The 14,998-nt window shown below is 39.4% G+C and overlaps 1 protein-coding gene across 1 annotated transcript; it reads right to left on the bottom strand.

The window, feature by feature from the left end:
* Positions 1 to 486: 486 nt before the first annotated feature.
* Positions 487 to 4,648, bottom strand: GHSR (growth hormone secretagogue receptor). Its single transcript, XM_029940833.1, has 2 exons — positions 3,853 to 4,648; positions 487 to 791 (listed from the first exon to the last, which is right to left on the bottom strand). The coding sequence occupies exons 1-2, from the start codon at positions 4,646 to 4,648 to the stop codon at positions 487 to 489; spliced, it is 1,101 nt and encodes a 366-aa protein (XP_029796693.1).
* Between the last annotated feature and the right edge of the window lie 10,350 nt (positions 4,649 to 14,998).

Here is a 14,998-nt window from a genome sequence, read left to right as displayed (position 1 = left end):
CATTAATAAGTTTTATATAGATTACTTAAGTACCTTGCATTATATTTCTCTTGGACGGCACTGATCTGGAGCTATATGAAAATTGCTAGTAGTTAAAAGATATGTCTTAAATGTTTTATTTTAATGTCATTCTCATCATTTTTTTTTATCATTATGAGAAAGTAAATCAGATTTGGTATTTATGCAGTATGGAGTGCCCAATTGCCCCTCTGCACATCCTCCTTTCTCCAAATCCTTGCTAGCACCAACAGCAGAATGCAAAATCATGGACAGTGAACATGCAGAAACAGTGTATGAGAGCACTGATGAGTGTGCGATCGAATCCAACTGCTCACACACTACAAGTTCTATCTTTTCGTTCCTCCCAGTTGTTTCCAGATCTGTGTGTTCCTATTCCAAAATTAACCTTCAGCTTCCTCCCAAGTTCTGCTGTGCTATGGCTTCTGGTTTAGAATAAGCGATGACTTTGCTCAGCATTGTGCTCGGTCATGTATTAATGCTAGATTCTGTCCAGGCCCGAGAACTTTCATCCTTCAGAGTGGAGAGCTTCCTCTGGGAGAAGGGTTCAAATCCCAGAAGTTTGAACACCGCCACCCGGTACTTCTTGGACATGATGTTGTACAGGATGGGATTGATGGCAGCGCTGAGGTAGAAGAGGACAAAGGATACCAGGTTGCAGTACTGGCTGATCTGAGCGATCTCCAGGGAGCCAGGCTCGAAGGATTTGGAAAATAAATATCGCCCTACGTGGAAGGGCAGCCAGCAGAGGATGAAAGCAAACACCACTACAGCTAAAAGGACAATGGGAGAGAGAGTGTGAGTTCAAGACATGTCATAGCAAGCCACATTCTATTTTGAAGACACAGTTTTGTTTTGATAGTGTATAGTAGGACCATTGATTTCAGAGAAACCTCAGGTCCTGCGTTTCCCTATTGCTACTTTTTTTTGCATTAATCTAATTTTATTTTATTTTATTTATTTTTTCAAGTAGTTTAATGTCAAATTAGTTTCCATACAACACCCAGTGCTCTTCCCCACAAGTGTCCTCCTCCATCACCACCACCTCTTTCCCCCCTCCCCCTTCAACCCTCAGTTCATTTTCAGTATTCAATAGTCTCTCAAGTTTTACGTCCCTCTCTTTCCCCAACTCTCTTTCCCCCTTCCCCTCCCCATGGTCCTCCATTAGGTTTCTCCTGTTCTCCTGTTAGACCTTTGAGTGCAAACATATGGTATCTGTCCTTCTCTGCCTGACTTATTTTGCTTAGCGTGACACCCTTGAGGTCCATCCACTTTCCTACAAATGGCCAGATTTCATTCTTTCTCATTGCCATGTAATACTCCATTGTATGTATAAACCACATCTTCTTGATCCACTCATCAGGTGATGGACATTTAGGCTCTTTCCATGATTTGGCTATTGTTGAAAGTGCCACTATGAACATCGGGGTACATGTGCTCCTATGCATCAGCACTTCTGTATCCCTTGGGTAAATCCCTAGCACTGCTATTGCTGGGTCATAAGGGAGTTCTATGGATAGTTATTTGAGGAACCTCCACACTACTTTTTAACCAAGATGGAGTCTGTCTGGACTAACAGTTTAACCATTTTTATTGAACTTCCCAATCATTTCTATTTAACAACTATTTGAGTGGCTTTGTGACTAGACTGGCATATTGACTCAACAGTCTATTCACAAGAGTCCACCATTTCACATGTGCTAGATACCCAAACACACATGAAGTACAGTGGTTACATTCAACCATTGCTGGGCATCAGTTCCCTGGGGCACAGACTCCTTGTATGCAATACAGATTCACAAAATTAATATCCCTAGGAAGGAGACCAGGACACCTGCTTTTTTCTTTTCTGTTCTTTTTTTTTCTTTTTAAAGTTTCACAGAAGATTGCATATGTATGCAGTCAAGATTGAGAACCACTGAGATGGATGATACTTTGCCATGTATAATAGGCATAAGAAAGTTATAAAAGATCATGAAAGCAACTAACATTAATTATCATCCAAGTCTTCATTTTACCCAGGTCAGATAATTTTCTCCAGGACCTCTGAATTTCCAGATTGTTTTTAAAATTTAGAAATCAAAGGGAGAAGAACAGAAAATAATACTTTAGTCTTTGTACCACTTTAGTGATTCCCTTTATAATGTCAAGGCAAAAGAAAATTAATGTTGCCATTGAGACACCAGTAAGGAGAGTTTGCAGCTTAAAAATAAAATGGGAGGAAATTATTAAACTTATTCTTAAAACTGAGTTGCATAGGAGCAACTGATTGCCACAGTAGCAACATGAATATTAGGATCCTCTGGAGGGCACGAGCAGGTTTACAATGTGTTAGTCATCCTGTGAGAAGCACTGATCTAGAAAATAAAAAAATTTCACATTCTTTGAAAAAACTGTATCACTTTAATATACAGGATTCCAGGAACTATAAAATTACAATTACAAAATCAACCTGGAACAACTTCTAAGAAGCACTAAATATGCCAATAAATACAAAATGTTAGAATATGATGAGGAATAATAAAATGTGCAGATTCTGGTTTTGAAAAAGCAAGTAAAATCAGTATTTTGCTTCTATGTGAATGCGTTTTTGTATTACTTCACTTATACCAAACAGACATGCTTAAATTTATGTAGTAAATATGTAATACACTCGAGGCCTGATACTACACCTAGATGCTCTGGGAAGGACCACGTGAGGAGGGATAGTAAGTCCTGTCAGCTTACACAAAGTCCTCTTTTCTCATGTGGGAGGCCTGCCTATTTTAGCTTAACCTACTTTATCCTGTACCACCCTACCAGGAAAAACAGGTGGTTACAAAAACAAATGGCGACTCCAGCACTGATTTGTCATGGACTTCTTTTCAAAGCTAAAATAAACAGCAGCAGGGTAAACAGACCTGATGCAATTATCTGAAAAAATGCAGGTCAGACAGCATAGCGCAATACTGAAAGAAAAATGCATAGTTTCTGACAGAACGATCCACGTTGATCAGGTCTTTGGTTAAATTTACCACTGAATGCTTTCTAGATCCAAGGCTTACTCCTCCCCCCACCCCATGCCTACTTTTTTTTTTTTTAATTTTTTAAAAACTTTTTTAATGTTTTAATTATTTTTGAGAGAGAGAGAGACAGCACGAGAAGGGGAGGGTCAGAGAGAGAGGGAGATACAGAACCTGAAGCAGGCGTCAGGCTCTAAGCTAGCTGTCAGCACAGAGCCCGAGGTGGGGCGCGAACCCATGAACCGTGAGATCATGACCTGAGCCAAAACCCGACGCTTAACCAACTGAGCCACCTAGGCGCCCCAAACTACTTTTAAAATACAACTTTATATCTGCAAATTGAGGCAGGAAGCTTAATCTCACCTCAACACTTAAAGATCACAATAGAGTTCTATGAAATATCTCAGTTTTGAGGCAGTGTTTTTGGGCTGATAACATTCATTTAAGGGAAATACAAAGGTGGGGCATCTTTCCCTGAAAAAAGGAGACCAAAAGAAGAGACATGAAGAGATAGAGAACAAAAGAAAGAATGGAGACAGTGACATAGTGGGGTTTGGGGCGGAGAGGCGGGGAGGGGAGAGGACAGATAGAGAAACAGAACAAAAAAAAAAACAAACCAGAGAGAGAGAGAGAGAGAGAGACGCACACACCACAGAGAAACTAAGAAACCAGAGAGAGCTCAAGACAAACAGGAGAGAATAACTTAGAGACATTCAGAGACTGAGAAAATCAGGGGAAAGAGGTAGAGGCTCCGGGAGAAGAGGAAAGGGGGAAAGGCAAGGGGAGACGAGAGCACACGGGAGCGCGAGCCCGAGGGCGCGCTGAGACCCACCCAGCATTTTCACGGTTTGCTTGTGGTTCTGGTCCCTTAACGAGGCGCCCACCGCCGCCTCGCCGCGCTTTCTCCGCCACAGCTTTCTGCCGATGAGGCTGTAGAGCACAGTGAGGCAGAAGACCGGCAGGAAGAAGAAGACGCTGGATACCCACACCATGACCGTGAGCAGTCCGGAGCGCACGGCGAACTCGGTGGCGCGACACTCGTTGGTGTCCCGAGGGTCCGTGCCGTTCTCGTGCTCCACCCCGACCAGCACGAAGATGGGCCCGGCGCTGCAGAAGGCCACGGCCCAGATGACCAGGATGACCAACTTCACCCGGCCCTTGGTGACTACCACCTTGGCCCGCAGCGGGAAGCAGATGGCGAAGTAGCGCTCGACGCTCAGCGCCGTGATGGTGAGCACCGTGGCGTAGGTGCAGCTCTCGCTAACGAACTGGAAGAGTTTGCAGAGCAGGTCGCCGAAGTTCCAGGGCCGGTACTGCCACAGGCGGACGAGGTCGAGGGGCATGCAGAGGAAGATGAGGAGGTCGGAGAAGGCCATGCTGGACAGGTAGAGGTTGGTGGTGGTGCGCAGCTCGCGGAAGCGCGACACCACCAGCATGGTGAGAAGGTTGCCCGCGATGCCCACCACAAAGAGTGCCACGCAGGTGGCGGTGACGCCGGCCAACAGCGGCGTGGGGAAGAGCGGCAGGAGCTCGTCGGCAAACGAGTCGTTGTCGGGGAGAGCGTCCCAGCCCAAGTCCGGAAGCGTGAGGTTGTAGCCCGGCTCCTGGCTCGGTGTCGCGTTCCACATGTTGCGGGCTCCGCTTAGCCAGCTCTGGGATGCGACTGTCCTGAGAGGCTGGATCCGGCTCGCCCCAGAGGGTGCCCTTAGTCGCGAGAGTGCGCGAAGGAGGAGCCGGCGCGGGCTCGCAGGGAGGATGCTTAGAGAGGAAAACAGAGGGAAGTGAGAGGCAGAAGCTCAGGGAGAAGGTGAGATTGATAGCTTGGGCCAGTAAGGGGGTAGAGGGAGACACACACGCACACGCACACGCACGCACTGGTGGTGAGGACACAGTGACCCATGGCTCTTTCTGGTACCTCTAGTTCCCCCCAATTATCTCCTCCAAACCTAGCCTCTGGCTGGCTCCCACTCGCGTACCTTCACCTTCACAGGGGCAGCCCCGCCAGTCCCGCCTCTCCTGCGTGTTCCTTCTGCCTCTTGCACTTCACCAAAGCGTCCCGGCTCTAAGCGACCTCGGAGACCTGGCACTGCGAAATGGGAGAGAAAGGCGCTCTCTTTCCAGCCTTGTGCGCAGTCAGCATAGAGTGGTCCAGTAGAAGTCACACCCGAGGTGGGGGCGGGGAAGGTGGGAGTGGCACGGAGAATGCCTTCAGTGGCCGGACCTGAGTTTTTCTCCGGGACACGGTGGGGAGAAGCGAGTGTGACCCACCGCACTCCAAAAGAGAGAGAAAAGCAGGGGGAGAAAGAGAGCGCGCGCAGGAAGGAAGGAAAGAGAGAAAGAAAGACCTGGTGTTTGTGTTCTGACCAGAGAAGGGACCAGTGCACACCTGGGAAGACCTCACGCAATTCTAGAACTTAACATCGTGTTAACCAAGACACACAGGCTCAGAGTCGTGTAGCCACTTGTCCAAGGTCACACAGCGAGTTGGAAGACCCAGGGACTAGATTTGGAGCTCCCTCCGGATTTGCACTTCTGAGCATGGAGGGCAAGATGTGTCAAATAAACTCTCTTCTGAGTCCTAGCCCTTTCTTTGTAAGGTCCTTCACCATGCTGGCCGGCTGTGGTAAGGGATTTGTTGTGTAAGAGATTACTTTGCCTTATGCAAACCTTGGGGTGGAGGTGGGAGCGGGGAAGGAGAGGAAAAAGGAAGGGGACGTGGTGAGAGGGTCAAGCAGGCAAAGGAGGAGGAGCACAGACTGTGAGGCTGGCACGTGGAGGGTGCGCAGTAAACATTTTTTGAGGCCTGATGGAGAGAGATCAGCTTTGTGTAGGTGTGTTCACATGGTCAGGGTCATTAAGTTTTTTATTTTAAACTGCGAAGATGCTTTGAGGACCACTGGGACTGGGTTTCAAGTGTCCGGGACAGAGTTGAATCTCAAAAAATACACACACACATACACACACACACACACACACACACACACACACACACACAGGGGCTGCTACTGTGGTTGCTGTTTAGGAGCAGATGTGTCCCATGGAAATGCTTCGGAGGCGGCTTGCTAGGTGACGCCCCTGGACGCGGCCTGTTATGTCCTTCTTCCCAGAGCCAGGAATCCGACAACCTAAGACGTGAGACTGGGGACTGCCAGCGGTCCCACCAACCAGCTGGGCTTCCTCCTGCCAGGCATCTTGGGAACAACCTGAGGGTGTGTTCAGCACCGCGGCCAGCGACTAGTCCAGTCCCTGCTTCTAGCTCTCCACAGCTTTCAAGGACCGCTGCCAAGCCGCCCTCCCCTCTTTCCACTTGTGCCTCAGCACCTCAGTCCTCCTCCACGCGGAAGCAGGGGAGATTCCTCCCAAGAACAAAAGGCATTAAGCCTCTCACTGCACACCTGCCCCTGGCCTAAATGAGAATCCTTTCACTGTGTGTAAGAGAGGGCTTTCCGGAAGCATTTTACTGTGTTTGCATATGACTTTGACAGGTGTTTTGCATCACATGTACCATCTAAATTGTTGATGCTAAAAAGTCCACAAAGACCTACGGCTGAATGAATCCACACATGCATGAAAGATTTCAAACACAGTGACAGACTGGATGAAGGAGGTTTGACATAGGTAACCTACTAGAGAATACACTACATAGGTGATTAGTGGTGTGTTACAGATTTTGTACCAAATTGACTTTTATTATTATTTTTATCATTTATTTATTTTTGAGAGAGAGAGAGAGACAAAGAGAGAGAGAGTGAGCAGGGGATGGGCAGAGAAAGTGAGACACAGAACTGGAAGCGGGCTCCAGATTCGGTGCTGTCAGCACAGAACCTGAGGCAAGGCTTGAACTCATGAACTGTGAGATCAAGATCGAACCAAAGTCAGATGTTTAACTGACTGTGTCGCCCAGACACCTCCCCCCATTGACTTAAAAGTTTTTATTTCAAACTACTATTATTTTTAAAAAGATTACAACTAGGTCAGGCAAACAGTTACAGTTGACTTTAACACTTCTTGCCCTACATTATCAATAGATCTATGTGTGCAGACAGATCTTTAGTACAGAAAACAGACTGGGATTAGTAAAAATGCTGTATGAAGTTACTGTCTAAGAATAAAAATCAGAAAATAATTGTGGGGCATATTTCTAGTCTACTTAATGCTAAAGCAATGGATGATAGAAAAAAAACTTTAAAAAAAAAACCTATGGTGATAAAAATTGGGGAAGTTGGCTAAAATAGCCAGGTATTTACCTGCATTCAATCATTTTCTAAAATATAGACAAATGTGTATTGTGTGATGAAGAAGAAACAAGAGGTAATATTGAAATTGGTCCATTCATTTACAACACATAATGATATGCAATCTATAAAATTGTCTGTAAGTATATGCTAGGCATTGTGAATAACAAAATAAATAAAACCCAGACAGGCCTTATATTTATAAACTTACAGTCTAAAAAAATAGTTAAACAAGCAATTCCAGTAAAGTATGATACATGTATTTGAAGAAGCAGATACAATGAACTCTGCTGAAATATGGAGAAACAACAATGAACTACATAGAGGTTAAGGGATGGCTTCTCAGAAGTGGTATCTGAGCTGAATCTTGAAAGTTGAGTTTTGTCAGATTAAGTAAAGCATGCTCAACTGTTCAGACAGGGGCACAAAGGCACGTTAGAGCAAATCAGCCCATCGTGCCTTGTCCTTTGAATGGTGTTGGGAGTATTATTATGGATTTATGGATTTTTATATAGCCAATGCATATCAGTCAATCTTTTTTTCTTTTTGATTCTCCAGTTGTCCTGTCTTTGGCCTATGATATCCCTTTCAAGCCAGCTCCAGAGTCTTTTGACACGACTCAGACTTTGAGAACGTCCTTGCTTTGTGGTACAGTAAGATACCCCTAGCTCACCCTGTAGATTGCCTACTGTAGACCTAGGGTAGCCATTTCTCCAGGAATTCCTGGTACCTTTTATTGGGAATGGCATTTAGAGACCTGAAATTAGGTAGTAGGGCAGGCCCCTGGAACATGTGGACTAGACCCTGTCTGTGGACAGAGCTAGAATATTTTTTTTTAAGAAATCATGGGATAATGATGATGATGATACAATAGATAAATCAGAAGTACCCTTATCAAGTGATCAAAATTAGTATCACTCATGTGATACTCTGGGAAGAACACAATATCACTTATACAGTAGAATGCACAATCTCAATATAATCACAAGAACATCAGACAAATTCAAAATGAGGAATATTCTATTCTAAAATTTCTCTTTGTTTTATAAAACGAAGAAAGATTGAGAAAATGTTCCAGAATAAAGGAGACCAAATAGGTGTAACCTCCAACTGTAATTCCTGATTCTAGACTGGATCTTAAACTGGAGGGAAAAAAACTACAATGCAAGACAATATTGGGTCATTGGCAAGCTTAGGATATGGCACACAGATTAAATAGAAATATTGAATCAGTGTTAAGTTTCCTGAAGTTGGCAATTGTGTAAGAGATAGTATCCTTATTCTTAAAAACATTCACTCACCATGATTTATGCACCTGTTTCTGAAAAATAATTATGTGTGTATAGATAAATAGAACAAATGATAAAGCAAATGGAGTGAAATAGTAATAATAAATGAGTTGAGGAAAAAGGTTAAAAGATTCTTTTGTACTATTCTTTCAACTTTTCTTTAATTTTGAAATTATTTCCATGTAAAAATTAAGAAGTCATAAGTTTAAATAGGTACCTAATTTCCAATTATTTACTCAACCTATTTGATTTTATATTTACATTGACCATCCTGGTTTCTAACCACATACCCATAATTATTTGTTACAATATTCACTAAATGATTTCAAGCTGATAATATCAGCATTGCCACTAATAGTAAACTTCACAAATAAAGTTTGAGGTTTTCTTGCAGATCTCTTTTGTTCTCAGAATGTATCTACTAAATGTTGATAGCTATTATGTTCTAGAATTACTTGAAATAATGCTTTTTTATGTTTGGTTATGTTACCATTTTGACAAATAGGATTTATTTGTTTCAGTTAATCTCACTTTTAGTATTATTTCAAAATTTTATTTTTTAAAGTAAACTATGGCCATTGTGGGAGTTGAGCTTACCACCCTGAGATCAAGAGTCACATGCTTTACTGACTGAGCCAGCCAGGTGCCCTAAATTTTATTTTTTAATATCTAAAACATTTATATGGTTTGACAATTAAAACTTTAAAGCAAAGTATGGTCCTAAATTTAAAACTTTAAACTAAACAATATGCAGGGGGAAAGTTACTTATTTTTCATACTCCCTAATAGACATTTAAAACTTTTAGCTTCTGGTTTGCCTGTCTTGTTTGTGCTTCTATAAACGTGTGCGTGTGTTTCTGTAGCTTGAATAAATTATTATGCTATATGCATTGCTTGCTATCTTGATTTTTTATCATAACATTACAGTCTAGAGTTCTCTCATATTAATATTTGGTTTTATAGTATTCCATCTTGAGAAAGTTACGTAGTTTCCATTATGGAGATGTACTTTGCTGTCATTCTTCCAATGTTTTAATGTTTTTGTTTGTTTGTATGTTTTAATAATCTTTTACTGTTATAAATAATGCTGCCACATATGTCAGGTATATTACAAAATGCATTACAGAATAATATAAAATAAAATTACAGTTTAATAAAAGAAGAACTGGCATATGGCATGTGAAACTTATTGAATAGCACAAATAAAGAAAGGGTGGAGAGACACTATGTACTGCCTGAGTGAAAATGACTATGGAAATTTAGTATAAAATAACAGGTATAACATTAGATTATATTTTTAGAAGTGGAATTGTTGGATCAAAGAATAAAAGTGCCTATAATTTTGTTACACAGTAGTCCCCCATTATTCATTCCAAGACTCCCAGTGGATACCTGAAACCAAGGATAGTACTGAGTTCTATATATATCATGTTTTTTCATATGCTTTACATACCTATGATAAAGCTGAAGTCATAAATGAGGCACAGTCAGAGATTGACAATTACTACTAATAAAATGAAACAATTATAACAATATGCTGTAATAAAATTACGTGAATGTGGTCACTCTCAAAATATCTTATTACACCATTGTCATTCTTCTTGTGATGATGTGAGATGACAAAATGCCTATGTGATAAGATGAAGCGAAGTGAATGTGGTGGGCATTGTGATGCAGCATCAGGCCATTATTGACTTTCTGCCAATACTCAGAAGAAGGATCATCTGCTGTGGACTGCAGTTCATCATGGGTAACTGAAACCACAGAAAGTGACACTGGATACGGGGGGAGGAAACACTGTATATCACCACATTTCTCTCCCTGGGTTTGTACCAAATTGTATCTCCATTAACAATGAATAAGAGTGCTTGTTTTCTTCTAACCTCTACAACAGTTTTGTCAACTCTTAGATTTTTGTCAACTTGTTAGATAATGGTTTCTCAGTGTATTTTTAATTTACATTCTTTTATTAAGAGTGAGGTAGAACATCTTTTAATATGTTCAAGGGCTATGTGCCTTTTTTTGGTATGAGCTTCTAATAACCTAGAAAAAAAAGTCATAACCGACGTTTGCTCATTTTTCTATTGGGCTGTTTTATTTAAAATTGATTTTTATGAGCTCTTTTTATGTTAGGGAGACATCTCTTTGAAATAACAAAAAATGAAAATATTTTCTCCAGCGATTCATTTGTCTTTTTAATATTGCTTATGGGGTTTTTATTTTGATATTCAAAAGTTTAAAATTTTGGTGTCATCAAGTTTGTCAGTCTTTTTTGTTATTGTTTCATATTTTTAGTTTTATTTGTAAAAGCTATACTCATTGTCAAATTATGAAATATTTCATCCATGTTTTATTGTATTACTTTCTGAGTAATGCTTTTGTTTTTTTTTAACATTTATATTTCTAATTCACTTGCAGTTTGTCTTGGTTCATGAAGCAATATATAGATCCAATTTTATTTTTGTTTTTTTTTAACATTTATATTTCTAATTCATCTGCAATTTGTCTTGGTTCATGAAGCAATATATAGATCCAATTTTATATTTTCCAAATGATTTTCCAGTTGTTTCAACATCATGTATCAAAAATTCCACTTTTTCCTATAATTTTAGGTGTCCCCTTAGTCTTATATAAAATTTCTCTATGTATTTTCAGAGCCCAGACTCAACACTTTGGATACTGTATACTGCTTTTCTATGCTTTATTTATGCTTTTCAATAAATAGTGTACTGTCATGTGCCATTTCTTCTTTTATTAAGCTGTAGTTATATTTTATATTATTCTTGGATAAGGCTTAATTATATCTTATTTCCTGTATTGATTAGAATTAGAATTGGATACATCAGGAACTTGAAAAGAGAGGGCAACTAAAACATGACTAAAGTTTGTGGATTTTTTTTTTCTAAAAGAAATCAGAATATAGGATGTACAGGGCTGGTATGATGTGATCAGGAACAGTGCTCCTTCTGCCTTTCTGCTTTACCATACCTTGTGAGTGGCTTTCAATATCAAGATTCCTTCATGGTCCAAGATTGCTGCTGGAACTATAATCATCCACATGAGTTCTAGGCAAGAAGAAATAGAAGAGGAGATGGAAAGGGCTTTCTTAGAAGCTCAGCTCAAAAACTCCCTTTTAAATCACATTGGCCAACTCCTCTGCAGGGGAGGCTGGGAAATTTACCTTTACAGCAGGGCACATTATCACTACCAAGGTTCTAGATTTGACAAAATAATTTGTAATCACTACCATATTTCCCAGCCAAAATGCAATTGGAGAACAAAAATACTTCTTTCCTTCAATGATCCATAAAACTTAGTATAGTGTCTTATAGGTAGTAGGTCATTTAAAATAAATATTTAGTGGTTTGATTAAATATCTATTTCATTTGAAATCACATATGCAAGCATAGGACATATAAGAAGATTCATTAAGAAACTTAAGTGTTACATTGTACCTTTAATAAAAATACATAATTTATTTTCATATTTCATTCAAACCTTGTACATATATTTGACTTCATCACTTTTGCTTTTTTTATCACATCATTTAGCATCACTTTACAAAATATCGTACACATATTTCCAATGAAAAATTACATATTTTTTCAGATGGGCAACCTGTAAGAATCCAGATTTAATATCAAGTACATCAATGGAGGAGAAAAATTGTATTTCTACAAAAAGAATTAATCTTAGCATTCAGGCATTCAGGCACCTAACAAGCATTTTTTAGCTAAAAAGATACATTATCATGAATTATCACTATGAATAATTAAATAATTATGCATTTTAGAAATGCATTTAAAATATTTATGCTATATAGAAGTAACATATATTGCTTGATATCTTAAACATGGTAGAAAATCCCAGATATCCATCTCTTTCCAAAGTTTCCCCCATAGATATTCAAGTAGGAATTTCCATATTTTCTATTGCTACTCATACAACTAATTTTACATCCGATGTTAAGCATTATGACTTTCAACATAGTCATTTCAAACATAAGTAATACCAAAATTTATTTATTAAATTTATCAAAGTTACACATTGGTTTTTAATTTAAACAGTTATACAAAGCTAACTGACCATGCTCACACTGGTTTATGTGTTATTATATATTGATATATTGTTATGGAAGAAGAGTATTTAGCTCTCCTATATTCCCAACCCATGATTCACCTCTATTCAGGGATGCATGCACACACACACACACACACACACACACACACACACACACACAACTTTTCCGTCTTCCAAATACAATCACACTATAATTTTGGGTTAGATCTCTGTTCAAGCACTCATATTTTAGGTGGATATGGATATGACTAAATCTAAATGTAAGACAACATACTCCATTATTGAGCCACATTTTGTTTTCTTTGCCTGTGCGCTGGAAAAGTATGGATTGGCCATTAATAGATACGGGAAAAATTGGAAGTGTAGCAAGTTTTGAAAGGAAGATTAAGGGCTTAAATTTAGATGTGCAAAATTAGAGAAGCTTACTAAAAAGTTAAAAAGACAACTGGAGAAGGGAGTTAGATATACTGGTATGGAGTTTAGGGTTAGAGATACAAATCTGGGAATAATTAGCAATAGGTAGCATTTAAAGTCAGGATGCCAGCTGTGATAACCTACGGAATGAGTTTAGCTAGAAAAGATAAGAAGTCTAAGGGCCTTGAGATTTTGAAGCTCTTCAACTTTTGGAGGTAGGAGATCATGAGAACTAGCAAAAGATACTCATAAATGGTCAGTAGAATAGAATTACAACTTTGGAAGATGTGACAGTCTAGAAGACAAGTGAAGAAAGTATATCCAGAAAGAAGGAGTGATTTATTGTATCAGATGCTTCCATGGGTCAAGTAAGATGAGAATTGGCCATAGTATTTAGCAACATGGAAGTCATTGTTAATTGATGATCTTGGTGGCATGTTGAGGATAAACCTATCTGGTTCAAGTAAGCATAGGAGAAAATACTTTGGAGAGAGTGAGGATAGACAACTTTTTAAGGAGATTTGTTATAAAGGGAAGGAAACCAATGAAGTGGTAGGTAGAGGAGGATGTGGGTCCAGGGAAGTTCTTTTTAAAACAGTCATAAATAACAGTAGTTTGTGTGCTGTTGCAAATAATATGCTCTAAAAGGGAAACTTTAAAGTGTGATTTAAAAAATGCAAAAAAAAAAAAAAAAAGAATGGCTGAAGTGGTGTTTCTAACAGAGGGTGGACCTAGAGATGGCTTCTGTAGGAGTGTGGCTAGTTCATCCCCAAGGACAGGAGAGAATGCAGAATATCTGAGCACAGATGTAGGAGGGTAGATAAGTGTTCAGGGTGGGGCCTGAGGGAATTCTTTGACAGCTTTGGTTTCCTTAGCAGTATAGGAAGCAAGGGCAACAGCTGAGAGTGGATGGGGAAAGAGATAGTTGAGGATGGAGGAAAGAGATGCAAGTATGAGATAGTTGTCTAGGAAAGTCAGAAAGAGAACACAGGAGGGTAATATCTGATTGCTGGGCAGCAGTAAGGGCCCACTTGAGGTTAGTGATCATTAATCTAATCAACACCACTGTTGATTTTCCCATCTCCATGTTCATTTGCTCTGGTGCAGAAATGGAGTGGAAGGAAAATTTAATTTAACCAGGGTTATGATTTTGTTCAGAAAATATGAGAAAGCACGAGAGGAACAAAGATGTGGAGGTTCTGCCCAAGGAATTGATTAGAGTTACTGACCATTGAGTTTAAGCTGAAAGAAAGAAGAAAGTACATGAGGAGAGTAAGGAACTGAGAGAAGGTGATTAGATCAATGAATTGTCTGTTTCCAGGCTATAAAAATTTCCCAAGATGTGCCTAGTGTGAGTTTTTCTCCACTCATTATGCTCCATGATCTTTTGGATCTTCAATTTATGACCTTCAGTTCTGAAAATTTTTATTGAATTATTTTTTGTTATGTACCTCCCCTGCCACTTTCTCTAGTCTCCTTTTTAAGACTCTGGTTATTCATATACTGTACATTGTAAGTATCTTTTGTTTTTTCTTTTTCATTCTTATTTCATGAATGCAATATCATCTCATAGAGTCCTGGAAATGTCTTCCCAAGAATGATCTCTCAATTTTCTAATTATAATTTTTGGAAATTTTATTTTGCTCCTTGTGCTTTTTTTTCAAAGTTCTTATATTCCAACATAATGTAACCCCATGCACCCACCCCCACCCTCAAATATTATCAATATTTTGCCAATTTTGTTTCATCTATTCCATCAACTTTTGCATATATATCTTTTTTTAAATTTTGTTTTATTTTATTGTTTTACTTTATAAAGTTTCATATTTTTTTAACATATGCAATTATTTTCCATCATTTGCAATACAGTAGTTACAATGACACTCCAAACAGAAAAGCAAAGTAAAAAATCAAAACACCAACTTCTGTTTCATGTAATTAGACTTATACAGAAATTAGA

The sequence above is a fragment of the Suricata suricatta genome, chromosome 5, assembly GCF_006229205.1.
Source record: "Suricata suricatta isolate VVHF042 chromosome 5, meerkat_22Aug2017_6uvM2_HiC, whole genome shotgun sequence".
NCBI classification, from domain to species: Eukaryota; Metazoa; Chordata; class Mammalia; order Carnivora; family Herpestidae; genus Suricata; species Suricata suricatta.
Note: the sequence above shows the minus strand (reverse complement) of the source record. Positions and strands in the feature narration are given on the sequence as shown.